Genomic DNA, 27,993 nt, shown 5'->3' with positions numbered 1-27,993 from the left:
ACCTCCTGGGTCTGCCCGTCCATCTGGCCCTAACAGTAACACATCGGCCGCAGTGTAGCATCGTAGTAGCACATCGCCTGTGGTGTAACGAAGCCTTTATACCTGCCCTACAATCACTGCTATCCCTGGGGCTGCTCATCCTGTCAGGTTTCTCCGCTTATTTCCACCTTCCTGCTCCTCCATATAAATGAGCGTTTTACGTGGGAGTAAATCCCGGAGGAGATGACACGGATAGAGGGTTTTATTGTGAGACTGGAGCAGAAATGCCGCCTGTGTCAGGGATGAGAAGGAGACGAGCGTTACTGAACACAGACGTCAGGAATGAGCTGACAGTATAAGTGCCGGGCGCCGCTGCTCTCCCACTTGTCACATAAACCCCTGGGTGTAATTCTATCTGCACTCGAGGCATATGATGTGCGGAAGGCGCGGCGGGTACAGGACTGATGCCGCCGATGTCTGGCAATGAGGGAACATTATCATCTCTTCTAGTCATTTACCTTTGTGGGGGAGAGGGTCTTATTGGCAATGCCCCATGGGAACAAAATATGCAAATGAACTTTGTCCAATAAAAAAAGTAACTGCATCCCATGGAGGTAACTATCTATTACTCAGTGAGCTCCAAAGTCCCACCAAAGCCTCACATTCATCTAGACAGCGCCCCCCGGTGTTATTCAGCTCAAACGTCAATTATTTCTTATTTAAGGGAAAGTTTATTTTCATCTGATTCCAGTTTCCAGATTTCTGAATAACACAATTAATATATTTTTCTGCCGGAGCCGAGCGTTGTGGAGCAGCAGGTCGCCACTTAAGTCTGTTTGCGCAGATGTAAATGATATTTGCAACCCCTGGCCTCGGAAATCTACGGTGCGTTACGTGCCCCTGCCGCCACTGAATTCATTAGTGCTGCTTAATTGCGCGGTGAGAGAGAATGAGGATCTGCTAGAATACGACGGCCGCCATCCGCCTCGTTATGGAATCGTCGCGCAACAATTAGCAGTTTAGCCAGCGGCACTTTACCTTGGCATCCGCCTCCGATGGAAGTTACACGGTGCGGAATATGTACCTTTCCGAAAGCTTCGAAGAGCCGCACCCCATCGCACCGCCGAGAGTCTGTGGCTACAATGTATCTAGTCCAGTCAGTCCCACTGTGAGAGATCTGGAACGTTTTCACTCAATGCAGCCAGCAGAGATCTTGCATTTTAATTAGAAAGTTGCTCCGTTTTTACAGTGATGGAGTCTGGTTAGCACAAAACATTGATACATTTCAGATTCCTGACGACCAGTATTGGACAGTCCAGAAGATCGGCTAGATCACCATGGCACTTTCTTTGTGCCTTTTCTTCAGTGCCTCATAACACAAGGTTACGTTTGTCACCAGCGTTCCAACACTTTATGAGGAATGTGAGAATTGTCCGCCAGATGGTGACTATATTTAGGGATGATTCGGGAATACAGCCATGAAATCTCTTAGCGTTTTATTACCTTATTCCAAAAAGGATTGATTTGCGGTCCGCTGGCAAGAGACGAGCAGATAATCCGGATTAGCCTGGTGACATTTGTACAGTTCCTTTGTCCCATCTGGCGGGAATCCGTCAGTCTGATTGTTGTCTGCCTTTGTTCTGGGGACTCAGGGTTTAACTTTTGCTGTTTTGCGGAACCTGTCACGTTCTACGTGAAGTCAGAGAGTCACCCGGCAGATTATAAGGCTGGAGGAGATGAGCTGATTATTGTAAAGTTTTGTGGGAAAAGTTTCGAGATACCTTTTATGACTGCTCTATCTATGTTTAAGTGTCCAGTGGGTGGTCCTACTCACTGATTGACCACCAGATCTGTATGGCGCTGCTCACACAGAGCTGCTAATCACTTACTGTTTTAGCACCATCTGACTAAGTAATATTAAAAGAATTTCTTCTCTGTAGAGGTCTGTGATTGTAGAAAATTTAAAACATATCTACCTGTATTTAGGGGGAGTAATTTACTCCTCTATAGGGCGTTTTACTTAAATTGAACTTTTTCTAAGGAACAAATGAAGTGAGATTTCTCTCCTGATGAACCATCTTCCTCTCTCACAGCAAGAGTTTCATGCCCAGGACTACAGCATTATACCCCTTTTTCCTTTCCTTTCTTTCCCTCTCACTCTCACATGCCCTCTCCCTCTCCCTTGCCCTCTCACTCTCCCTTGCCCTCTCACTCTCCCTTGCCCTCTCACTCTCCCTTGCCCTCTCACTCTCCCTTGCCCTCTCACTCTCCCTTGCTCGCTCACTCTCCCTTGCCCTCTCACTCTCCCTTGCCCTCTCACTCTCCCTTGCCCTCTCACTCTCCCTTGCCTTCTCACTCTCCCTTGCCCTCTCACTCTCCCTTGCCCTCTCACTCTCCCTTGCCCTCTCACTCTTTCTCTACCTTTCCCTCTCGCTGTCCCTCTCTCTCTCGCTGTCCCTCTCTCTCTCTCGCTGTCCCTCTCTCTCTCGCTTTCCCTCTCTCTCTCGCTTTCCCTCTCTCTCTCGCTTTCCCTCTCTCTCTCGCTTTCCTTCTCTCTCGCTTTCCTTCTCTCTCGCTTTCCCTCTCTCTCTCGCTTTCCCTCTCTCTCTCGCTTTCCCTCTCTCTCTCGCTTTCCCTCTCTCTCTCGCTTTCCCTCCCCCTCTCTCGCTTTCCCTCCCCCTCTCTCGCTTTCCCTCCCCCTCTCTCGCTTTCCCTCTCCCTCTCTCGCTTTCCCTCTCCCTCTCTCGCTTTCCCTCTCCCTCTCTCGCTTTCCCTCTCTCTCTCTCTCTCTCGCTTTCCCTCTCTCTCTCTCCTTTTCCCTCTCACTCTTCCTTGCACTTCCAAGGAAGGAAGGGGCAAGAGTGCGATCGCAACACAAATAAACACAGAGGGGGTAAAAACAACTCAACACACTGCAAATTCACAGACACAAATAGTAAGAGAATAAGGAGAAAAGCAACAGAAGTAAGGCAGCAACAAAAGGACAACAAGGGTTAATACCAGAACTGCTCATAGCAATAAAGCACAACAACCACCATTAAGTCTGGATCACACCACCAGACCAGTATAGACTAGATATAGCTGGCATTAATGGAATTGTCTAGCCAGCATATATTGAATGGGATGTGAAATGAATTGGCTCTCCATGATCATAGGAGATTACCAAGCTGCCCAGTAAGGAATAATCCTTGCTAGCCTGCCTATGAACTGCGAGTTTCCCTGCGTTGATCACAAACATCGGAGAAGTTAGCAGGCAGAGTGCCAGATCTGTACTCTCCACAGATCCTGACGCCGCCATGACAGTTGGCGAAGCCCGCAAAAAAATCCTTGTGAAACTCCCCTTTCCCTCTCCCCTTTCTTTCTCCTCTTGCCCTCTCACTCTCCCTTTCCCTCTCACTCACCTCTTTCCCTCTCACTCTCCTTTTTCCCTCTCACTCTCCTTTTTCCCTCTCACTCTCCCTTGCCCTCTCACTCTCCCTTGCCCTCTCACTATCCCTTGCCCTCTCACTCTCCCTTGCCCTCTCACTCTCCTCTTTCCCTCTCACTCTCCTCTTTCCCTCTCACTCTCCTCTTTCCCTCTCACTCTCCTCTTTCCCTCTCACTCTCCTCTTTCCCTCTCACTCTCCTCTTTCCCTCTCTCTCCCTTGCCCTCTCACTCTCCCTTGCCCTCTCACTCTCCCTTGCCCTCTCACTCTCCCTTGCCCTCTCACTCTCCTCTTGCCCTCTTACTCTCCTCTTTCCCTCTCACTCTCCTCTTTCCCTCTCACTCTCCTCTTTCCCTCTCACTCTCCTCTTTCCCTCTCACTCTCCTTTTTCCCTCTCACTCTCCTCTTTCCCTCTCACACTCCTCTTTCCCTCTCACTCTCCTCTTTCCCTCTCACTCTCCTCTTTCCCTCTCACTCTCCTCTTTCCCTCTCTCTCTCTTGCCCTCTCATTCTCCCTTGCCCTCTTACTATCCTCTTTCCCTCTCACTCTCCTCTTTCCCTCTCACTCTCCTCTTTCCCTCTCACTCTCCTCTTTCCCTCTCACTCTCTTTCCCTCTCACTCTCCTCTGCTCCCTCACTCTCCCTTGCCCTCTCACTCTCCTCTTTCCCTCTCACTCTCCTCTTTCCCTCTCACTCTCCTTTTTCCCTCTCACTCTCCTCTTTCCCTCTCACTCTCCTCTTTCCCTCTCTCTCTCTTGCCCTTTCATTCTCCCTTGCCCTCTTACTCTCCTCTTTCCCTCTCACTCTCCTCTTTCCCTCTCACTCTCCTCTTTCCCTCTCACTCTCCTCTTTCCCTCTTACTCTCCTCTTTCCCTCTCACTCTCCTCTTTCCCTCTCACTCTCCTCTTTCCCTCTCACTCTCCTCTTTCCCTCTCACTCTCCTCTTTCTCTCTCACTCTGCTCTTTCTCTCTCACTCTCCTCTTTCCCTCTCACTCTCCTCTTTCCCTCTTACTCTCCTCTTTCCCTCTTACTCTCCTCTTTCCCTCTCACTCTCCTCTTTCTCTCTCACTCTCCTCTTTCTCTCTCACTCTCCTCTTTCCCTCTCACTCTCCTCTTTCCCTCTTACTCTCCTCTTTCCCTCTCACTCTCTTCTTTCCCTTTTACTCTCCTCTTTCCCTCTCACTCTCCTCTTTCCCTCTTACTCTCCTCTTTCCCTCTCACTCTCCTCTTTCCCTCTCACTCTCCTCTTTCCCTCTCACTCTCCTCTTTCCCTCTTACTCTCTTCTTTCCCTCTCACTCTCTTCTTTCCCTTTTACTCTCCTCTTTCCCTCTCACTCTCCTCTTTCCCTCTCACTCTCCTCTTTCCCTCTCACTCTCCTTTTTCCCTCTCACTCTCCTCTTTCCCTCTCACTCTCCTCTTTCCCTCTCACTCTCCTCTTTCCCTCTCACTCTCCTCTTTCCCTCTTACTCTCCTCTTTCCCTCTCACTCTCCTCTTTCCCTCTCACTCTCCTCTTTCCCTCTCACTCTCCTCTTTCCCTCTTACTCTCCTCTTTCCCTCTTACTCTCCTCTTTCCCTCTCACTCTCTTCTTTCCCTTTTACTCTCCTCTTTCCCTCTCACTCTCCTCTTTCCCTCTCTCTCTCTTGCCCTCTCTCTCTCTTGCCCTCTCATTCTCCCTTGCCCTCTTATTCTCGCTTGCCTTCTCACTCTCCCTTTCCCCCTTTCCCTTTTCCTCTTTCATTCCCATTCCCTCTGTCTTTCCCTTCCTCCTTCCCTTTTCCCTCTCCCTTTCCCCTCTCCCTCTTTTTTCCACCTCCTTATCCCCATTCTTTCAGTCTTTCCCTTCCTAATTCCCTCTTGTTTTATCTTTCCAAGGAGCAATCAGCCATTGACTCTCTCCTTTACAGTCCATCCTTAATGCAGCAGCCAGGGTCACCTATCTGGCTAATCGCTACTCGGATGCCTCTGATCTGTGCCAGTCATTGCACTGGCTGTCCATATATCACATGATCCAATTAAAACTGCTTGTTCTCACCCACAAAGCTCTCCACAGTCCGGCAACCCTCGACATCTCCACCCTCCCCTCGGTCTATCACCCCACCCGTCCTCTACCCTCTGCAAATGACTTTTGACTAACATCCACACTAATCTGAACCTCACACTCCCAAATCCAAGACTTCTCCCGAGCTTCACCAATCCTCTGGAACGCTCTACCCCAAGAAGCTAGGATGAATCACAACTTACTCAGCTTCAGACGCTCCCTAAAAATACATCTTTTTAGGGTGGCCTATCACACTCCCTAGCCGAATTAAATTCACATAGTCCCTCCACTACCTCTCACAACATAACCCCACGTCAAACTCCATGGCACCCAAATGCATCTCAAGCCTCTGGCCAACTGGTCCAGGAAGCCAGTATCTATCCCCCATTTCATTGAGGTGGCTGGATTGGCATTGTAAATAAGCACTTGTACCTTGCCCCCCCCCCCCCCCATCGCATTGTAGATTGTAAGCTCTCACGAGCAGTGTTGTTTTTTTCCCCTCTAATTATTGTATTTTCTATAACTGTTATTTGCTTTGTATATCGACCTCCTGAATTGTAAAGCGCTGCGGAATATGTTGGCGCTATAGAAATAAATATTATTATTATTTATTATTATTGAAAAACTTGAACTACAGGCTAGTAGTGGTTAAAGGGGATATCCTGCGACATATATTCAGGAGAAGTGATACATGTATTATTACTGGGATCCAACTCCACTTGAGAGCAGAGAACAAGCGGCCCAGAGTTACCAGTGTGAATGGAGTGGAAGGGCGCATGGATGACCACTGCTGCATCTACTTCTATGCAGCTGGCAGAGATCACTGTTCTATCCATCCCATAAAGTTGAATGCATGTTCAGTACCACGTTGACCACCTTTCCTCCGTCTTCTCCTCCACCCTGGATCCTCGTGTCATCTTCCCTTCATCTTTTGCCTGTGCACATGGTTCCTGTGTCTTGTATCCATTTGTACCCAGTTTAATTTCCTTCGGTCGTAAATCTGTGTATGATTGTGGCTGATAGCAGGAATCTCAATATTAAAATGTCTTTTTCTTATTAATGCTTCCCAGAGCGAGGATATTGCGCACAGTTTTGGAGATCATTATCTAAGAGGTAAGTTCTCAACCAAAATCTACAACTGTTTCAAATGTAATTTCTTAGCTGAGTCAAATCAATTAAGAGGGTTTTTTTGAGTGTTATTAAAAACGAATGATGGCGGAGATTAAAGGAGGGGTACTAAAGAAAATACAATAAATCAGGTTTTAATTATATGTATTTTTTTTTTAATGTGGTGGTTTTTATTTGTTTATGTGGATAGGAACATACAAATAAAATAAAAAAAGAATCACTAGAAAACTGGTATTTCCTGATCCACAAATATCAGTCGGCAGCTTTGCTGTGTATACAGGTGCAGGATGAGCAGAGACATCTCAGGATTATTGTCAGGGGCTGTTCACTTTGTTATCTCGAACACAGCCTAGGATTAAATAAAAATCCCACCAGAATTGTCATCTTTTGGCAAAAAAATGCAATAAATAGCTACAAAAACTTAATATGTACCATTGGGGGTATAAATAAATCTAGCAGGTAAGGCTGCGGACACACCCGAGCGCGAATGAGTCTCTTCATTATGCAGTCGGTGTTGCTTGGCCAACCTCGGCTTTTTTGTAGCTTTTCTTCCAGGGGTCGGAGTCTGGACAGAGGGGTATTCCTAAATCATCCAGGAAAAAGTGTAATGTTTAAAAATATTTTTCATCAGCGAGTGATGATTGTCTGGATTGTCAGGGACTGGTATTATTCTACTCTGTTCAGCCAGTTTAACTTCAGTTTTTTTTATCTTTTTTTTTTATTTTGAATCCCAGATCTAAAAATAAATAAGTCCTATGAGGCTTTTTTGTGTGGGTGATGAGATCTGCGACCCCCCCAGACAAAGCACCGAATGCGAAACACAGATGCATGACACCGGCCCCAGCACTAATAATCATTTATTCTTATGGGTTTTTGTTTGTTTTACAGAAGAACTAAAGAAGACAAAAATCATTTATGTGATCGGTGAGTTAAAATGTTTCCAGAAAATGTCATATTAATATAGAGGTCAATGTAAATCTGGATTTAAGGCACGGATTTGGTGCAGAGGATCCACAGAATATCACATACCAACTATGTAGATGAGCAGGTGATGGCGTACCCTGATCTTATATCGTACTGGTATTACCCACATTACTGCTACAGATCACTAACTTCATGCTGCAATATAGTGCACAGATAATATTGTACTGCAGAGTCCTAGCAACACCTCTCATAGCAAGGTCACAGTCATACCTCACCAGATTGTACACTGTGCCTAGATGCTGCCAGATTATACACTGTGCGCGGATAGTGCCGAATTGTACACTGTGCCCAGATGGTGCCGGATTGTACAGTGTGCCTAGATGCTGCCAGATTGTACACTGTGCCCAGATAGTGCCGGATTGTACACTGTGCCCAGATGGTGCCTCATTGTACACTGTGCCCAGATGGTGCCTGATTGTACACGGTGCGCCGATGGTGCAGGATTCTACACTGTGCCCAGATGGTGCCGGATTGTACACTGTGCCATACAGTGCCAGATTGTACACTGTGCCATACAGTGATGGATTGTACACTGTGCCATACAGTGCCAGATTGTACACTGTGCCATACAGTGATGGATTGTACACTGTGCCATACAGTGCCAGATTGTACACTGTGCCATACAGTGCCAGATTGTACACTGTGCCATACAGTGATGGATTGTACACTGTGCCATACAGTGATGGATTGTACACTGTGCCATACAGTGATGGATTGTACACTGTGCCATACAGTGCTGGATTGTACACTGTGCCATACAGTGCCAGATTGTACACTGTGTCCAGATGGTGCCGGATTCTACACTGTGCCATACAGTGCCGGATTGTACACTGTGCCATACAGTGCCGGATTGTACACTGTGCCATACAGTGCCGGATTGTACACTGTGTCCAGATGGTGCCGGATTGTACACTGTGCCATACAGTGCCCAGACCGCCATGTAGTCCACCTGTCCCTGTAAGTGAGCTACCTTATATACAGTGCCTACAAGTAGTATTCAACCCCCTGCAGATTTAGCAGGTTTACACATTCGGAATGAACTTGGCATTGTGACATTTGGACTGTAGATCAGCCTGGAAGTGTGAAATGCAGCAAAAAAGAATGTTATTTCTTTTTTATTTTTTTTTTTAAATTGAGAAAAGTTTATTCAGAGGGTCATTTATTATTCAACCCCTCAAATCACCAGAAGTCTGTTTGGTTCCCCTAAAGTATTAAGAAGTATTTCAGGCACAAAGAACAATGAGCTTCACATGTTTGGATTAATTATGTCTTTTTCCAGCCTTTTCTGACTAATTAAGACCCTCCCCAAACTTGTGAACAGCACTCATACATGGTCAACATGGGAAAGACAAAGGAGCATTCCAAGGCCATCAGAGACAAGATCGTGGAGGGTCACAAGGCTGGCAAGGGGTACAAAACCCTTTCCAAGGAGTTGGGCCTACCTGTCTCCACTGTTGGGAGCATCATCCGGAAGTGGAAGGCTTATGGAACTACTGTTAGCCTTCCACGGCCTGGACAGCCTTTGAAAGTTTCCACCCGTGCCGAGGCCAGGCTTGTCCGAAGAGTCAAGGCTAACCCAAGGACAACAAGGAAGGAGCTCCGGGAAGATCTCATGGCAGTGGGGACATTGGTTTCAGTCAATACCATAAGTAACGTACTCCACCGCAATGGTCTCCGTTCCAGACGAGCCCGTAAGGTACCTTTACTTTCAAAGCGTCATGTCAAGGCTCGTCTACAGTTTGCTCATGATCACTTGGAGGACTCTGAGACAGACTGGTTCAAGGTTCTCTGGTCTGATGAGACCAAGATCAAGATCTTTGGTGCCAACCACACACGTGACGTTTGGAGACTGGATGGCACTGCATACGACCCCAAAAATACCATCCCTACAGTCAAGCATGGTGGTGGCAGCATCATGCTGTGGGGCTGTTTCTCAGCCAAGGGGCCTGGCCATCTGGTCCGCATCCATGGGAAGATGGATAGCACGGCCTACCTGGAGATTTTGGCCAAGAACCTCCGCTCCTCCATCAAGGATCTTAAGATGGGTCGTCATTTCATCTTCCAACAAGACAACGACCCAAAGCACACAGCCAAGAAAACCAAGGCCTGGTTCAAGAGGGAAAAATCAAGGTGTTGCAGTGGCCTAGTCAGTCTCCTGACCTTAACCCAATTGAAAAGTTGTGGAAGGAGCTCAAGATTAAAGTCCACATGAGACACCCAAAGAACCTAGATAACTTGGAGAAGATCTGCATGGAGGAGTGGGCCAAGATAACTCCAGAGACCTGTGCCGGCCTGATCAGGTCTTATAAAAGATGATTATTAGCTGTTATTGCAAACAAGGGTTATTCCACAAAATATTAAACCTAGGGGTTGAATAATAATTGACCCACACTTTTATGTTGAAAATTTATTAAAATGTAACTGAGCAACATAACTTGTTGGTTTGTAAGATTTATGCATCTGTTAATAAATCCTGCTCTTGTTTGAAGTTTGCAGGCTCTAACTTATTTGCATCTTATCAAACCTGCTAAATCTGCAGGGGGTTGAATACTACTTGTAGGCACTGTATATCCTGAACATCGCTGGGCGAGTGGTGCCGGTTTATGGGTCATTGCTGTAGTTTTGCTGTAGTTTTGGGTGCTCTAATATTATTTACACGTGTCTCATCTTCCGTTCCGCAGTAAATGCCGCAGTATGAAAATAGATTATTATAGCATCTATCATCTCATTACTATTTCATGATAATCAGTCCGGGGAGATTCACGACTTTTATTTTACACTTGTTGTAAGTTTCCTTTCTCTTGCAGTTTTGTGCCGTGTTGGGGGATGAATATTCATATGTGGCGCAGGTCAGGCGGAGTATGTGCTATTCCTGCGGGGATGTACGACATGCAGAATGGTTATTATATCTTTATAATGAGCTACAACAACCATAAAAAAACAACATCAGCGCGAGATCTGATGAGCAGAGCGATGAGAAAATACCCGGGGTTATTGTACCAGGGGCATGTGATGGAGAGCGGGGGACCGCAGCGGTCCATAAAAAGTGGCTGCCTATGATATAATGACACAAGGTGATAATACCAGAGGAGGTCTGGCCTCTGTAGTTATGGGGTCATCAGAGCTGGGGACGTTTCTGCCCTCTGTTCCTCAGCACTCGGCCCCCCACTCTGTAACGTTACGGGGTCTCCACTTCATGGCTGAGTTGCTGCGGCTTCTTCCACTTCTCAGTAATATCACTTAAAGGAGATGGGGAAGATTCAGGAGGAAGAAATGTCATGGACGGACTTTTTACCTTGGTGGCTCCTATTACAGGACGCTCTGGTATCAATGAGGTTTGCACCACTGGCTGCTATGGTTACATGGTGAATGGCATGGCGGAGGGACAGAGGTCATACACTGGGGGGCAAGGGGCTCTGTATTACACACCAGGGGCAAAGGGGAATGAGGGTCCGGAGGTTATTCAGCATGGGCACAGGGGCTGGATGTTGTACATCGGGGGGTGAGGGGTGTACAGTGGGGGGCAAAATATGGGAATAATAGAGAAACCTGAACTCAATGATTAACATGTTTGTCCATAGAGCTTATGTATCTATCTAGGCAAAAACAAGGCATCACTCAAATTTAAAGTGTAAAAAAGGTTGGGAAATCAGTGTATCTACACTCCTCATCACTGAAATAATGAATGATGGAAGTCCCAGGATGGACATGTTACTGATCTGCAAATCAAAAGATGGAATCAAAATTTTCAAAATATCTTGATTTTTTCCAGTCCGGAGTCTGAGATTTGTGCAGAAATCCCAGCACTTCCAGCCTCGGCTGCTATAACTGAGGTTATTAATGGTCACCTGAGGAAGATTCTGCCTCTGAATACACTTGTGCTGGCAGCTCCTTTGTAATCACCCACCAATGAAGTCTCTGATGTGCTCGATGGAGACAAGTCCGGAGACACTGCAGCCATAAGAGACAATTCCATTGATGCTGCAGTCATGGGGAGACAAGTCCAGAGTCACTGCAACCATGGGAGACAAGTCCGGAGACACTGCAGACACATGGGAGACAAGTTCAAAGACTCTGCAGCCATGGGAGAGAAATCCATTGATGCTACAGCCATGGGTATACAAGTCCGGAGACACTGCAGCCATAAGAGACAGGTCTTGCAGACTCTGCAGCCACAGGAGACAATTCCATTGATGCTGAAGCTGCAGGACATGGGAGACAAGCCAGGGACACTGTAGCCATGGGAGACATGTCCAGAGACACTGCAGCCATAGCAAATAATTCCATTGATGCTGCAGGAGACAAGTCTGGAGACACTGCAGCCATAGGAGACAGGTCCGGAGACTCTGTATCCACAAGGAGACAAGTCCAGGAGAAGCTGCAGGACATAGGAGACAAGCCGGAGATGCTACTACCATGGGAGAGAAGTGCGGAGACACTGCAGCCATGGGAGACCAGTCCAGTGACGCTACAGCCATAAGACACAAGTTTGGAAACGCTGCCACCATGGGAGACAAGTGCGGTGACGCTGCAGCCATAGGAGACAAGCCCAAAGATGCTGCAGCCATAGGGAGGCAAGTCCGGAAACGCTGCAGTAATGGGAGACAAGTCTGGAGACGCTGCAGCCATGAGAGCAGGTTTAAGGTGCAGACTGCTCAGACACCACCAGCAAAATGCGTTTTGGAGTTCTGCTGGAAAACAACAGCAGTGACTCCAATCTGTCTGTTTGTCTATTATCTATTCTCCATCCATCCTCTGTGTACAGAACCTCATGCACAGAGTATCAATCACCTGAATGATCCGTCTCGCTTTGTGACGCCTTTAATTCCATTTCTATTCTCTCATTATTTCTTAAATTTATTTTTTCTTTTATTTTTATGAAATGGGGGAAATGACGGCAATCTCTGTTCATTTAGGTCACAGCAATATTGAATAATAGATGTTTTGATTTTTATAACTTTTTTTTTTTAATTCATTTTGTTTTAAAAAGTGAGTTGGGGATAAAAGACAATTGCAGGTTGAAGAGGAGCAGGCAGATGGCGGAGAGGAAAACAAGCTTATGGGGATTATATTTACAGCATTTTACAGAACAGATACAGGATTAGGGCAGAGACCGGCGGAGCGGAGGGGGAGGGGGAGGGGAGGTGTACGATAAGTGCAGCATTTTACAGCCGCAACAAAATAAATGAGATTTCTACAATCTCATTCACACAATGCATAATTTTTTCCCTGCCATTTATTGACCTGTTGTGTTTTTTTTTAAAAAAAACATCATGTCAATTATTTCTCTGTTTTTACTAGTTTTTTCCCCATCAAGATCAAAGTGGCTCGGGGGGGGGGGGGGGATCACCAAAAAACACAACAACAAAAGGTTGAATTTTGACACTGGTTTTCCAATCATAAACTGCTGAAAAAAAATCTGCATGAAAACACAATATGTATTTACAAAACATAAAAAAAAAAAAATCTATTCACTGACTGCAGCATTGTCACATTAAGGTAAGTTACAAAGACATTACAGGATATGAAGGTTTTCAGAATAGTGAGTTCAGCTCTGGAGTATAATACAGGATGTAACTCAGGATCAGTAGTGTAATGTATGTACACAGTGACTGCACCAGCAGAATAGTGAGTGCAGCTCTGGAGTATAATACAGGATGTAACTTAGGATCAGTAATGTAATGTATGTACACAGTGACTGCACTAGCAGAATAATGAGTGCAACTCTGGCGTATAATACAGCATGTGTGTGTGTGTATATATATATATATATATATATATATATATATATATATATATATATACGGTGTATATATATTATTATAGCGCCATCAATTCCATGGCGCTTTACATGTGAAAGGGGTATACATAATAGGGACAAGTACAATAATCATAAACAATACAAGGGGCACAGCCAGGTACAGGAGGAGAGAGGTCCCTGCCCGCGAGGGCTCACAGTCTACAAGGGATAGGTGAGGATACAGTAGGTGAGGGTAGAGCTGGTCGTGCGGCGCTGTATAAGACTGAGGGTTACGGCAGGTTGTAGGCTTGTCGGAAGAGGTGGGTCTTCAGGTTCCTTTTGAAGCTTGTCAAGGTAGGAAAGAGTCTGATATGCTGAGGCAGAGAGTTCCAGAGTATGGGGGAGGCACGGGAGAAATCTTGGATGCGATGGTGGGAAGAAGAGATGAGAGGGGAGCAGAGAAGGAGATCTTGTGAGGATCGAAGGTTACGTGCAGGTAAGTACCGGGAGACTAGGTCAGAGATGTAGGGAGGAGACAGGTTGTGCATGGCTTTGAAGGTCATGGTTAGGGTTTTGAACTGGAGTCGTTGGGCAATGGGAAGCCAGTGAAGGGATTGGCAGAGAGGAGAGGTCGGGGAGTAGCAGGGGGACAGGTGGATTAGCCGGGCAGCATAGTTTAGGATAGATTGGAGGGGTGCGAGACTGTTAGAAGGGAGGCCACAGAGCAGGAGGTTGCAATAATCCAGGCGGGAGATAATACGGGCATGTACTAGGGTTTTTGCAGCTTCTTGGGAAAGGAATGTACAGATCCGGGAAATATTTTTGAGTTGGAGGCGGCAGCAGGTGAAGAGGGCTTGGATGTGTGGCTTGAAGGATAGATCAGAGTCTAAAGTTACACCCGGGCAGCGAGCACATGGCACTGGGGAAAGTGAGCAGCCATTGACATTGATGGATATGTCAGGTGGGGGAGTTGAGTGATGAGGAGGAAAGACAATGAATTCTGTTTTGTCCATGTTCAATTTTAAGAATCGAGCAGAGAAAAAGGATGAAATAGCAGCCAGACATTGTGGGATTCTGGTTAGTAGGGAGGTGATGTCAGGTCCAGAGAGGTAGATCTGCATATCATCAGCGTAGAGATGATACTGGAAGCCGTGGGATTCTATGAGCTGTCCCAGGCCGAAGGTGTAAATGGAGAACAGCAGGGGTCCAAGAACTGAACCTTGGGGGACACCGACAGATGGGGGCGAGATGAGGAAGTGGTGTGAGAGTGGGAGACGCTGAAAGTTCGGTTGGTTTAGTATGAGGAGATCCAAGATAGGGCCAAGTCTGTCATGCTCAGAGATGAGAGGATCTGTAGTAGAAGGGAATGGTCCACTGTGTCACAGGCAGAGGACAGGTCCAGGAGGAGGTATGTATATATAATATGTATATGTGTGTGTATACAGTTAGGTCCAGAAATATTTGGACAGTGACACAAGTTTTGTTGTTTTAGCTGTTTACAAAAACATGTTCAGAAATACAATTATATATATAATATGGAATGAAAGTGCACACTCCCAGCTGCAATATGAGAGTTTTCACATCCAAATCGGAGAAAGGGTTTAGGAATCATAGCTCTGTAATGCATAGCCTCCTCTTTTTCAAGGGACCAAAAGTAATTGGACAAGGGACTCTAAGGGCTGCAATTAACTCTGAAGGCGTCTCCCTCGTTAACCTGTAATCAATGAAGTAGTTAAAAGGTCTGGGGTTGATTACAGGTGTGTGGTTTTGCATTTGGAAGCTGTTGCTGTGACCAGACAACATGCGGTCTAAGGAACTCTCAATTGAGGTGAAGCAAAACATCCTGAGGCTGAAAAAAAAGAAAAAATCCATCAGAGAGATAGCAGACATGCTTGGAGTAGCAAAATCAACAGTCGGGTACATTCTGAGAAAAAAGGAATTGACTGGTGAGCTTGGGAACTCAAAAAGGCCTGGGCGTCCACGGATGACAACAGTGGTGGATGATCGCCGCATACTTTCTTTGGTGAAGAAGAACCCGTTCACAATATCAACTGAAGTCCAGAACACTCTCAGTGAAGTAGGTGTATCTGTCTCTAAGTCAACAGTAAAGAGAAGACTCCATGAAAGTAAATACAAAGGGTTCACATCTAGATGCAAACCATTCATCAATTCCAAAAATAGACAGGCCAGAGTTAAATTTGCTGAAAAACACCTCATGAAGCCAGCTCAGTTCTGGAAAAGTATTCTATGGACAGATGAGACAAAGATCAACCTGTACCAGAATGATGGGAAGAAAAAAGTTTGGAGAAGAAAGGGAACGGCACATGATCCAAGGCACACCACATCCTCTGTAAAACATGGTGGAGGCAACGTGATGGCATGGGCATGCATGGCTTTCAATGGCACTGGGTCACTTGTGTTTATTGATGACATAACAGCAGACAAGAGTAGCCGGATGAATTCTGAAGTGTACCGGGATATACTTTCAGCCCAGATTCAGCCAAATGCCGCAAAGTTGATCAGACGACGCTTCATAGTACAGATGGACAATGACCCCAAGCATACAGCCAAAGCTACCCAGGAGTTCATGAGTGCGAAAAGTGGAACATTCTGCAATGGCCAAGTCAATCACCAGATCTTAACCCAATTGAGCATGCATTTCACTTGCTCAAATCCAGACTTAAGACGGAAAGACCCACAAACAAGCAAGACCTGAAGGCTGCGGCTGTAAAGGCCTGTCAAAGCATTAAGAAGGAGGAAACCCAGCGTTTGGTGATGTCCATGGGTTCCAGACTTAAGGCAGTGATTGCCTCCAAAGTATTTGCAACAAAATATTGAAAATAACACATTTTTTTTTGGGTTTGGTTTATTTGTCCAATTACTTTTGACCTCCTAAAATGTGGAGTGTTTGTAAAGAAATGTGTACAATTCCTACAATTTCTATCAGATATTTTTGTTCAAACCTTCAAATTAAACGTTACAATCTGCACTTGAATTCTGTTGTAGAGGTTTCATTTCAAATCCAATGTGGTGGCATGCAGAGCCCAACTCGCGAAAATTGTGTCACTGTCCAAATATTTCTGAACCTAACTGTATATATATATATATATATATATATATATATATATAATATTTTTGGGGTAGGGCAGTAGAGAACGTTATGCGGTTGTCTAAGGGGTGCTTTACACGCTGCAAGATCGCTAGCATTTTCTATTGATGCCGAGAGCGATAGTGTCAAGGGAGGAATTTGGGTTGAAGACTGCTAATGGAGTCCTCGTTTGGGATATCCAGAGACGGTGCCGTATTAGCTGTATACCAGTGCCGAAATATCCATGTATCAGACAATGAACACACAGACATGCTCTCCTTGAGCTAGCATCACCAACTGAGCTAGTGAATTCTATTGTTCAAGCATTAAACACATCACTTCAGCCTGAAAGATATTTACAAAAACGTCTCCATTTGCTCACACATACTGATAAAGAATAATTAGGGGGGAGTGCGTATGGGCAGCATTGGAAGAATGCATGAGATTATACATCATCCCAAATAGTACACTTTGAAGACGGTAAGCGACAATGAGATTCTGTAGAAATGATGCATGGGAGTATGGGATCACCCGCCTCATCCTACAAATACTACATTCCTTCTCCTGTGAATTCTACTGATAAGGCTCCCAATTAACTTAATGAATATCTCCTTTGTTCATTTATACTTTGGCTAACTTTTTCAATATACAGCTTAGAATTATACTATGGGTCCATGCGATGGCTACATAGACAGACAGATAATTTTGCATCTACATCTACATTTTGATTATTTATATACACAGATATTCTTATTACGTTTAAACAAACAAGCTATTGCTCAGTGCCACCTCCACAATAGCACCCGCCCCCATCGCACGGCCGATATGTGGTGATCGCTGCCGTAGCGAACATTATCGTTCCGGCAGCGTCACACGCACATACCTGCTCTGCGATGTCGCTGTGACCGGCGAACCGCCTCCTTTCTAAGGGGGCGGTTCGTTCAGCATCACAGCGACGTCACAGCAGTGTCACTGAACCACTGCCAAATAGAAAAGGAGGGGCGGAGATGAGCGGCCTGAACATGCGGCCCATCTCCTTCCTTCCTCCTTTTCTGGTGGAAGCAGGTAAGGAGATGTTTGTCGTTCCAGCGGCGTCACACATAGCGCTGTATGCTGCCGCAGGAACGACAAACAACATCGTACCTGCAGCAGCACCGATATTATGGAAATGAACGACGTGTCAATGAGCAACGATTTTGCAAGATTTTGCGATCGTTGATCGTCGCTCATTTGTGTCACACGCTGCGATGTCGCTACCGGCGCCGGATGTGCGTCACTAACGACGTGACCCCGACGATATATCGGCAGCGATGTCGCAGCGTGTAAAGCACCCCTAAATGTCTGAGCTCTGTATACAGCAGCAGTAGCGGTACATTTATCTTGCTATTTCTCAGTCTCTTGCAGGAGCCGCTATAGACGATGCCGCTTGTTTGCTGAGTTCGGCGTGTGGTGAAGTTCCCAGCAGGCGTCTGACTGAGAATTATATCGCTTTCTGTGCTGTGAACTGACGATTATTCACTTAGACATGGCAGCGAGTGATGATATAAAGACTATTGATCTGTGTGGATGAAAGGTTCGAGAGAATCTAATACAGTCAGGACTGCAGCAAGTGACGCTGCACTAAAGGCAACTGCAGCAGTAACATTGTGTGTTGTTAATGCTGAACACAGGAGAGAAGGCGTTAATCTGCGCTGCCATAGGAATAGAGACCAAGAAAACCAGATCCTGGATAGGGATTCATTGTCAACGAGTTTTGGAGTAATAACCGCTCCTTCTTCAGGAATCTCCATTCCTCGGGCAGCACGGATTAACCCCTTCTCTCCAGTGCTGCAGCCGTTCCACGTTTCCTCAGTAGTTGTGACTTTCACGACTTTATCAGGTGAGCGCGTTCCCTGATTATTGCAGCTTTTCCATCATAGATAAGACCCTCTTCTTGTGCAATTTGTCTCCCCAGTTGTTTTATAATCTGTTATTATAAAGTGTTACTGTTACAAATTATAGCTAAACAGCGCTACAGCAGGTTACAATGTTAACCCTATAGGATGTTGTCTAATTTTTTTATTAAACTTTTTTATTAATCCCATACACTGCGAAGTGTATATGGGCCACTATGAAGTGTATATGGGCCACTATGAAGTGTATATTGGACACTATGAAGGGTATATGGGACACTATGAAGTGTATATGGGACACTATAAAGTGTATATGGGACACTATGAAGTGTATATGGGACACTATGAAGTGTATATGGGACACTATAAAGTGTATATGGGACACTATGAAGTGTATATGGGACACTATGAAGTGTATATGGGACACTATGAAGTGTATATGGGACACTATAAAGTGTATATGGGACACTATAAAGTGTATATGGGACACTATGAAGTGTATATGGGACACTATAAAGTGTATATGGGACACTATGAAGTGTATATGGGACACTATGAAGTGTATATGGGACACTATGAAGTGTATATGGGACACTATGAAGTGTATATGGGACACTATAAAGTGTATATGGGACACTATAAAGTGTATATGGGACACTATGAAGGGTATATGGGACACTATGAAGTGTATATGGGCCACTATGAAGTGTATATGGGCCACTATGAAGTGTATATTGGACACTATGAAGGGTATATGGGACACTATGAAGTGTATATGGGACACTATAAAGTGTATATGGGACACTATGAAGTGTATATGGGACACTATGAAGTGTATATGGGACACTATAAAGTGTATATGGGACACTATGAAGTGTATATGGGACACTATGAAGTGTATATGGGACACTATGAAGTGTATATGGGACACTATAAAGTGTATATGGGACACTATAAAGTGTATATGGGACACTATGAAGTGTATATGGGACACTATAAAGTGTATATGGGACACTATGAAGTGTATATGGGACACTATGAAGTGTATATGGGACACTATGAAGTGTATATGGGACACTATAAAGTGTATATGGGACACTATAAAGTGTATATGGGACACTATGAAGTGTATATGGGACACTATGAAGTGTATATGGGACACTATAAAGTGTATATGGGACACTATAAAGTGTATATGGGACACTATGAAGTGTATATGGGACACTATGAAGTGTATATGGGACACTATAAAGTGTATATGGGACACTATAAAGTGTATATGGGACACTATAAAGTGTATATGGGACACTATAAAGTGTATATGGGACACTATGAAGTGTATATGGGACACTATGAAGTGTATATGGGACACTATGAAGTGTATATGGGACACTATGATGTGTATATGGGACACTATGACGTGTATATGGGACACTATGAAGTGTATATGGGACACTATAAAGTGTATATGGGACACTATAAAGTGTATATGGGACACTATGAAGTGTATATGGGACACTATGACGTGTATATGGGACACTATGACGTGTATATGGGACACTATGACGTGTATATGGGACACTATGACGTGTATATGGGACACTATGACGGGTATATGGGACACTATGAAGGGTATATGGGACACTATGAAGGGTATATGGGACACTATGAAGGGTATATGGGACACTATGAAGGGTATATGGGACACTGAAGGATATATGGGACACTATGAAGGGTATATGGGACACTACACAATGTTTACAGGACACTACATAGTGTATACAGTACACTGCATGGTGTATTATGGGACACTATGAAGTGTCCAAGTATATGGAACACCACAGTGTTTATGGGGGACACCGCATTGTGTATACAAAACACTGCATTGTGTATACAGGACACTACGCAGTGTATACAGGACACTGCACTGTGTATATGGGACACGGCTCGGTGTATATGGGACATTATGTAGTGTATCCAGCATACTGCACTGTGCTTACAGAACTGCGCTTTTTGTATACAGGACACCGCATTGTATATTCTACACTACATGCCCAGCCAATCCCAAGTCATGAATCCCACATGTCCACTTCTCAGCTGCATTCCCAATCTTTTCATTGTCGGCAGATATGGAGGCAGATATGGAGGCAGATATGGAGAGTCTCATTATCGGATATCGCTTTATATATTCTAAGAGTTTTTCAAGGCGAAGAAACTGATATCATTTTTTACCAGTGCCGGCATCTGGGCTGCAAATGTTATTAATTGATGACTCTTTCCAGTGGCTGCGTTTTATAATTGGAATTTTTTTTTTTCCCAATTGAAACATCAATATAGATTTGCGATTTTTTTTTTTTTCTTTTTTTTTTTTTTTTCTATTTTTCTTCAATTGAAACCTCACTATTAATTTGTGAGTATTAATTTACCTCCCGGGAGGACGCGCCTCATGCAGAATCTTCTCAGTTTGCCGTCAAGTTGTTGTTTTTTATGGATCCAATTTTAGAAGAAAACATTGAAGATCGGACGGAATATTTTGCACAAAATGTTTCATTAAACCTGCAATGAAAAATGTTAATCCCGTAGAAGACCCGGATAGTCATCCAACCACCCGCGAGGGTCAAGGAAGAAAAGCGAAATGTGACGCCGTGTAAGCAGGACATTGCCACGGCCGCCCAACACTACTGCTCAGCTGATATTTCATGGGTTGATAAAGACTCAACTCAACAGGAGGATCCAGTATATTGTTTCTTGGTGGTCCACCTTGGAAAGTCTTTAGAAATAAAAGGACCATCCAACTCTACAGCTTCTAGAGATCAGGAGGTGGAAGGATATTGTGGGTTGGATTCTAAAATCTCCAATACTTGTTCCTACAGAAAATAAACAATTGTCAGAGGTGTCTATCGGTGGCTTTATGTCCCCAATAAAGTAAAACCTGCGAGAATGTAATTAGAATGTGTCTGGAGAAGGTAAGAGACGTGTATGGAGACCACACAAGGTCCTATTACGAGAGAACCTCAGGTTTGTAACTGATATATCTGATCTTTGCTAAAAAGGATGGATTCTCTACACAAATATTCAGGGTTTATTAACTTATTTCCAGTTTATTATTCAATTCTTTGAGAGCCATAAGTTAAAATTACAGTGAGAAATGGTCTAGAGAGGCTGGTGGCTCAGTATAACCTGGAGAGGTGCACAAACATTGCGTGAGATCCTGCCACTTCTCACCCTCCTTATTTCTGTTCTAGTATACTAAACAGAAGTTTTTTGTTGGGATGTCAGTGATGTTGAGGAATATACAATTCCCCCTAATAAGATATATTATTACTAGTGATCAGCGAGCACTACCATGCTCAGGTGCTCAGTACTGGTAACTAGTGATGAGCGGGCACTACCATGCTCAGGTGCTCAGTACTCGTAACTAGTGATGAGCGGGCACTACCATGCTCGGGTGCTTAGTACTCGTAACTAGTGATGAGCGGGCACTACCATGCTCAGGTGCTCAGTACTCGTAACTAGTGATGAGCGGGCACTACCATGCTCGGGTGCTTAGTACTCGTAACTAGTGATGAGCGGGCACTACCATGCTCAGGTGCTCAGTACTCGTAACTAGTGATGAGGGGGCACTACCATGCTCAGGTGCTCAGTACTCGTAACTAGTGATGAGCGGGCACTACCATGCTCGGGTGCTCCGTACTGGCAACTAGTGATGAGCGGGCACTACCATCTCGGGTGCTCAGTACTCGTAACTAGTGATGAGCGAGCACTACCATGCTCGGGTGCTCAGTACTCGTAACTAGTGATGAGTGAGCACTACCATGCTCAGGTGCTCAGTACATGTAACTAGTGATGAGCGGGCACTACCATGCTCGGGTGCTCGGTACTTGTAACTAGTGATGAGCGGGCACTACCATGCTCAGGTGCTCAGTACTCGTAACTAGTGATGAGCGAGCACTACCATGCTCGGGTGCTCGGTACTGGTAACTAGTGATCAGCGGGCACTACCATGCTCGGGTGCTCGGTACTCGTAACTAGTGATGAGCGGGCACTACCATGCTCAGGTGCTCGTTACTCGTAACTAGTGATGAGCGGGCACTACCATGCTCAGGTATTCGGTACTCGTAACTAGTGATGAGCGGGCACTACCATGCTCGGGTGCTCGGTACTCATAACTAGTGATGAATGAGCACTACCATGCTCGGGTGCTCAGTACTGGTAACTAGTGATGAGCGGGCACTACCATGCTCGGGTACTTGGTACTCATAACTAGTGATGAATGAGCACTACCATGCTCGGGTGCTCAGTACTGGTAACTAGTGATGAGCGGGCACTACAATGCTCAGGTGCTCAGTACTGGTAACTAGTGATGAGCGGGCACTACCATGCTCGGGTGCTCAGTGCTCGGTAACTAGTGATGAGCGGGCACTACCATGCTCGGGTGCTCAGTAACTAGTGATGAGCGGGCACTACAATGCTCGGGTGCTTGGTAGTCATAGCTAGTGATGAGTGAGCATGGTAGTGCCCGCTCATGAATAATTATACGGTTTCTTATTCTCACATTGTCTACTGATTCATGTAATGATGAACTGTTACTACAGATGTGCTTTACACCTGATGATTTCCGCTGATGCGTCTTGCAGGGTCCCAGCTGTAGTCCGATGTGTCCTGTGCGCTCCGGGCTCAATGACCCAATACAAGTTGCCAGATATTGTGTTTTTCACTGATGGAGAAGCCTGTGTCTGTACAGCTGTAATTTACACTTCTGCACGCTGGTGAATGAGTCACATAATTGTTGACTTATGCGTAAGGTGGAAACCAATATTAGGTGCCAAGTATAAAACAATCACATTTTTACTCCTCTATTATTTTTTTTACCCTCTCAGTAATTACCCTGCCGTGCTCCGAGGATGACACATGCGACCTGACTGTTACATTTGGTTAAGACGACCGAACTAGTAATCAACTGTTCATAACATCGCGCTCGTAGGACTGTGACTTGTCACAAATATTTACATCCATCCGTTACATTTGGATCTGTTGGGTGGATCCCGAGGTGCAGAGCACTGGATTAGTGTAATGTGAGATTCCTCCGGACGCCCGGTGCAGGACGATGCAGCTGTGTGTAAGCCCCCGACACTGGAATCACTGGAGAAATCACTACAGAGATCAGCACGGGCCAACGCTGCACCTGCCGGCAATGAACGAAAGCCATACGTTCTCACAGACAGCCGCCAACAATGTGAACTGCCTCCTACTACCAAGAAAGCTGAAGAAACAGGAGCAACATTGCCTGTAAGGCTAGTTTCACACTTGCGTTGGACGGGATCCGTAGCATTGCGTTGTGTGACGCATGCAACGGATGCGTTGCATATAGTGGCACAACGCATGCTACAGATCGTACAAAATAACGCAATCCGTTGTAGTTTTTTTTCCTTGACTTTACACATCTGAGCATGCGCAGTTGTGTAAAGACAGCTGCGTTAACGGAATCCGTCAAATGACGAAATCTAACGGAATCCGCCACCATAGGCGTCCATTATAAAAACAATGGACGCCTAACGGATTCCTGCAGGTTGCGTTTTTTTGACACTCCGCCAAGCGCAGAAAAACGCTACATGCAGCGTTCCATCCGCCCGACGCAGCGTCAAAATAACGACGCTGCGTCGTCCAGCGGATGCAACGCAGACACTTGCGTTACAGTGCGTCGTCCATACAACTCTATGGAGAATAGCGAAGACCGTTAACGGACTGCGCTATTCTCCATAGTGACGGAATGCGCTGAACGCAAGTGTGAAACTAGCCTAACCTGCACATCACGCCCCGAGCTCCTCAAACAAGGCAGCTCCAGACTCCACTATACTCCCAAAACGTGCCTGTGATTAGGAGCGCCTTACATATCACCACTGAGCTGAACTCTCTTTCCCTCTGCTGAGGGCAGTGTTCTCATTGCACCAACTGCAGAGCTTTGTGATATAACTGTAAGACTGCTGTGGAAACTGGGAGAGCCAAGATATCAATGATACTTAGGGATGAGCAAACCCGAACGGTTAAGCTCCTGAGTTCACACTAGACACCGGGCATCCACGGCTCAAACACGAACTTTTAAAAGAAAAAGTCTGAGTTCGGAGTTTGGGTGCTGTTTGTATACTAATAAAGTTTGCAGCCAATCAACAGGCTTTACTACATCTGGAAGATGCATGTATGCTGCTATGAACAATAAAGAAAAAATGAAGTGGGGTTCTCCTTATTTTTGATAACCAGTGCAGGTAAAGCAGACAACTGCAGGCTGCAACCCTCAGTTAGTTGTCTGCTTTACCTTGACTGGTTATCAAAACTAGTGGGGTCCCTCATCGTTTCTTTTTAATTACTTATTTTAATAATTAAAGGAAAAATGGCATGGGCTCCCCTTCCTCATTTTTGATAATCAGTCAAGGTAAAGCAGATAGCTGGGGCCTGATATTATCAGGCTGAAAAGGCCAATGGTTATTTGGTCCTTCCCAGCCTCAAAGTATCAGCCCATAGCCGACCTAGAAGTGGTGAATCCATCAGATGCTACAATTCTGGAGCTTTGTCCAGCTCTTCCCGATTGCCCTAGTGCAGTGGCAATTAGGGTTAATACTTGTGTGGTTAATATCATCTGTGAATTGACAGTTGGCATCGACCATATAATGGAGAGGTGTGTAACAGACATCCCCATCACTAACCCGACAAGTATAGAGTTAAAAAACACAGACTCTGGAAAAAAAAGTTTAGACGTCCCATGACGCCCATCGATTCCTATGGAACTTTGTTCTGAGAGCTTTACCAGAACGATGGTCCACATGTCAGTGGTTCGGGTTCACAAACTGAACTTTTAACTAAAGTCCTTCTGAATCCGGCAAACTCGAATGTCCACAGGTTCACTCATCCCTATTGATACTTTGAGACTGGGAAAGCTGGAGTACAGCTCCATAATGACCCATTCTGGGACTGTCGCTGAGACCGGGAAAGCTGGAGTACAGCTCCATAATGACCCATTCTGGGACTGTCGCTGAGACTGGGAAAGCCGGAGTACAGCTCCATAATGACCCATTCTGGGACTGTCGCTGAGACTGGGAAAGCCGGAGTACAGCTCCATAATGACCCATTCTGGGACTGTCGCTGAGACTGGGAAAGCTGGAGTACAGCTCCATAATGACCCATCCTGGGACTGTCGCTGAGACTGGGAAAGCTGGAGTACAGCTCCATAATCACCCATTCTGGGACTGTCGCTGAGACTGGGAAAGCCGGAGTACAGCTCCATAATCACCCATTCTGGGACTGTTGCTGAGACTGGGAAAGCCGGAGTACAGCTCCATAATCACCCATTCTGGGACTGTCGCTGAGACTGGGAAAGCCGGAGTACAGCTCCATAATGACCCATCCTGGGACTGTCGCTGAGACTGGGAAAGCCGGAGTACAGCTCCATAATCACCCATTCTGGGACTGTCGCTGAGACTGGGAAAGCCGGAGTGCAGCTCCATAATCACCCATTCTGGGACTGTCGCTGAGACTGGGAAAGCCGGAGTACAGCTCCATAATGACCCATTCTGGGACTGTCGCTGAGACTGGGAAGGCTGGAGTACAGCTCCTTAATGACCCATTCTAGGACTGTCGCTGAGACTGGGAAGGCCGGAGTACAGCTCCATAATGACCCATCCTGGGACTGTCGCTGAGACTGGGAAGGCTGGAGTACAGCTCCTTAATGACCCATTCTAGGACTGTCGCTAAGACTGGGAAAGCCGGAGTACAGCTCCATAATGACCCATTTTGGGACTGTCGCCGAGACTGGGAAAGCCGGAGTACAGCTCCATAATAACCCATTCTGGGAATGTCGCCGAGACTGGGAAAGCTAAGTTGCAGGTCAGTAATCTGTTCTGAGACTGCTGTGGACACTGTGAAATGTAGCTGACGTGTCACTCATCAGCTTGTGTGGACTGTGGACGGCCGAGTCCACTTACGACATAAATGTGCGAGTAGATGCACGTCCCACCTCCGGGAACCTGTAGTGCTACAATATTTTGCATTTCATTTTTATTTGCATAAACTGCTGATAAAAAAAGTCTACATTACTTAAAAATATTTTCATTTATTAATAAGAAAAATGCTCCTTTCTGACGAATGTGTCCTTTATAACTTCTGTCAGCCTGGTCTCAGCGAGCGGTGGATGAACTTTCCTATACAAATCCATGGAGTATTGACTTTCTAGAAACTCTGCGGGAAGTGGTGAAATCGATAATAGCCGCCAGCAGAGATAATGTTACATCAGGGCAGAGAAGCGCATTTATACTCCCGAACCCATCACTCTTCTTTACATGTTGTATTATGCTTCGCTTTACTTGTATGGATCGTATCTTAGGGGTACTTTACACGTTGCGACATCGCTACCGATATATCGTCGGGGTCACGGTTGTTGTGACGCACATCCGGCGCCGGTAGCGACATCGCAATGTGTAAATCCTAGGTGCGACGACGAACGAGCGCAAAACAGTCAAAAATCGCTGATCTGTGTCACGTCGTTCATTTTCATAATGTCGCTCCTGCTGCAGATACGATGTTGTTTGTCGGTCCTGCGGCACCACACATCGCTGTGTGTGAAGCCGCAGGAGCGACGAACATCTCCTTATCTGCCTCCACCGACAATGCGGAAAGAAGGAGGTGGGCGGGATGTTACGTCCCGCTCATCTCCGCCCCTCCGCTTCTATTGGCCGGCCGCTTAGTGACGTCGCGGTGACGCCGAACGCACCTCCCCCTTGAAGGAGGGATTGTTCAGCGGTCACCGCGACTTCGCCGACAAGGTATGTGCGTGTGACGCTGCCGTAGCGATAATGTTCGCTACGGCAGCGATCACCAGATATCGCATGTGCGACGGGGGCGGGGACTATCGCGCTGGACATCGCTAGCCAATGCTAGCGATGTCGCAACGTGTAAAGTACCCCTTAGACGCAAATTGTGGCTGAAAATCAGACTACAAAGACGTTGTTGTCTGTTACCATGGAAACACCTCGATCTGCATGGAAGCTGTGTAGAGAAAACTATTGGTGCAGAATGCTTTGGTTTGTTATATTTTGAGAGATTTTTACTATTGCAGGATTTTGTTGCAATGTCGTAGTCAGTACGACACTAATCATTTATTCATGCATTTTGTATGATAGGTGGACCCGCGTCTGGAAAAGGAACCCAGTGTGAGAAGCTAACACAGAAATACAACCTGACATACTTGTCTATCGCCGACCTCCTACAGAGCGACCTCGCAGCCGCCTCCGAGAGGAGTAAACTGATAAAGGATCTCATGCAGCACGGCAACCCGGTGCCGATGGTACGTGGAAGTGTTTATGGAAGACGTTTGTGTAGTGTGTTGGATTCAGCTTAATGGGCAAAGACTGTGGACTCCAGACCAGAGGTTACCTGGATCCCTGGCCAGAGGTTATCTGGATCCCTGGCCAGAGGTTATCTGGATTCCTGGCCAGAGGTTATCTGGATCCCTGACCAGAGCTTATCTGGATCCCTGGCCAGAGGTTATCTGGATCCCTGGCCAGAGGTTATCTGGATCCCTGGCCAGAGGTTATCTGGATCCCTGGCCAGAGGTTATCTGGATCCCTGGCCAGAGGTTATCTGGATCCCAGGCCAGAGGTTATCTGGATCCCTGGCCAGAGGTTATCTGGATCCCTGGCCAGAGGTTATCTGGATCCCTGGCCAG

The 27,993-nt window shown here is 45.9% G+C and overlaps 1 protein-coding gene across 1 annotated transcript in view; it reads left to right on the top strand.

Annotated features, from left to right (window-relative positions):
- Window positions 1-27,993, top strand: part of AK5 (adenylate kinase 5) — a 187,650-nt gene that overhangs the window by 147,584 nt on the left and 12,073 nt on the right. Inside the window, exons 9-11 of the mRNA XM_075320281.1 lie at window positions 6,517-6,559; window positions 7,463-7,498; window positions 27,449-27,612. Of these exons, the coding sequence (XP_075176396.1) occupies window positions 6,517-6,559; window positions 7,463-7,498; window positions 27,449-27,612 (243 nt within the window). The remainder of the gene's footprint in view (window positions 1-6,516; window positions 6,560-7,462; window positions 7,499-27,448; window positions 27,613-27,993) is intronic.

This window comes from Anomaloglossus baeobatrachus, chromosome 8 (assembly GCF_048569485.1).
Source record: "Anomaloglossus baeobatrachus isolate aAnoBae1 chromosome 8, aAnoBae1.hap1, whole genome shotgun sequence".
Lineage (NCBI taxonomy): Eukaryota > Metazoa > Chordata > Amphibia > Anura > Aromobatidae > Anomaloglossus > Anomaloglossus baeobatrachus.
Note: the sequence above shows the minus strand (reverse complement) of the source record. Positions and strands in the feature narration are given on the sequence as shown.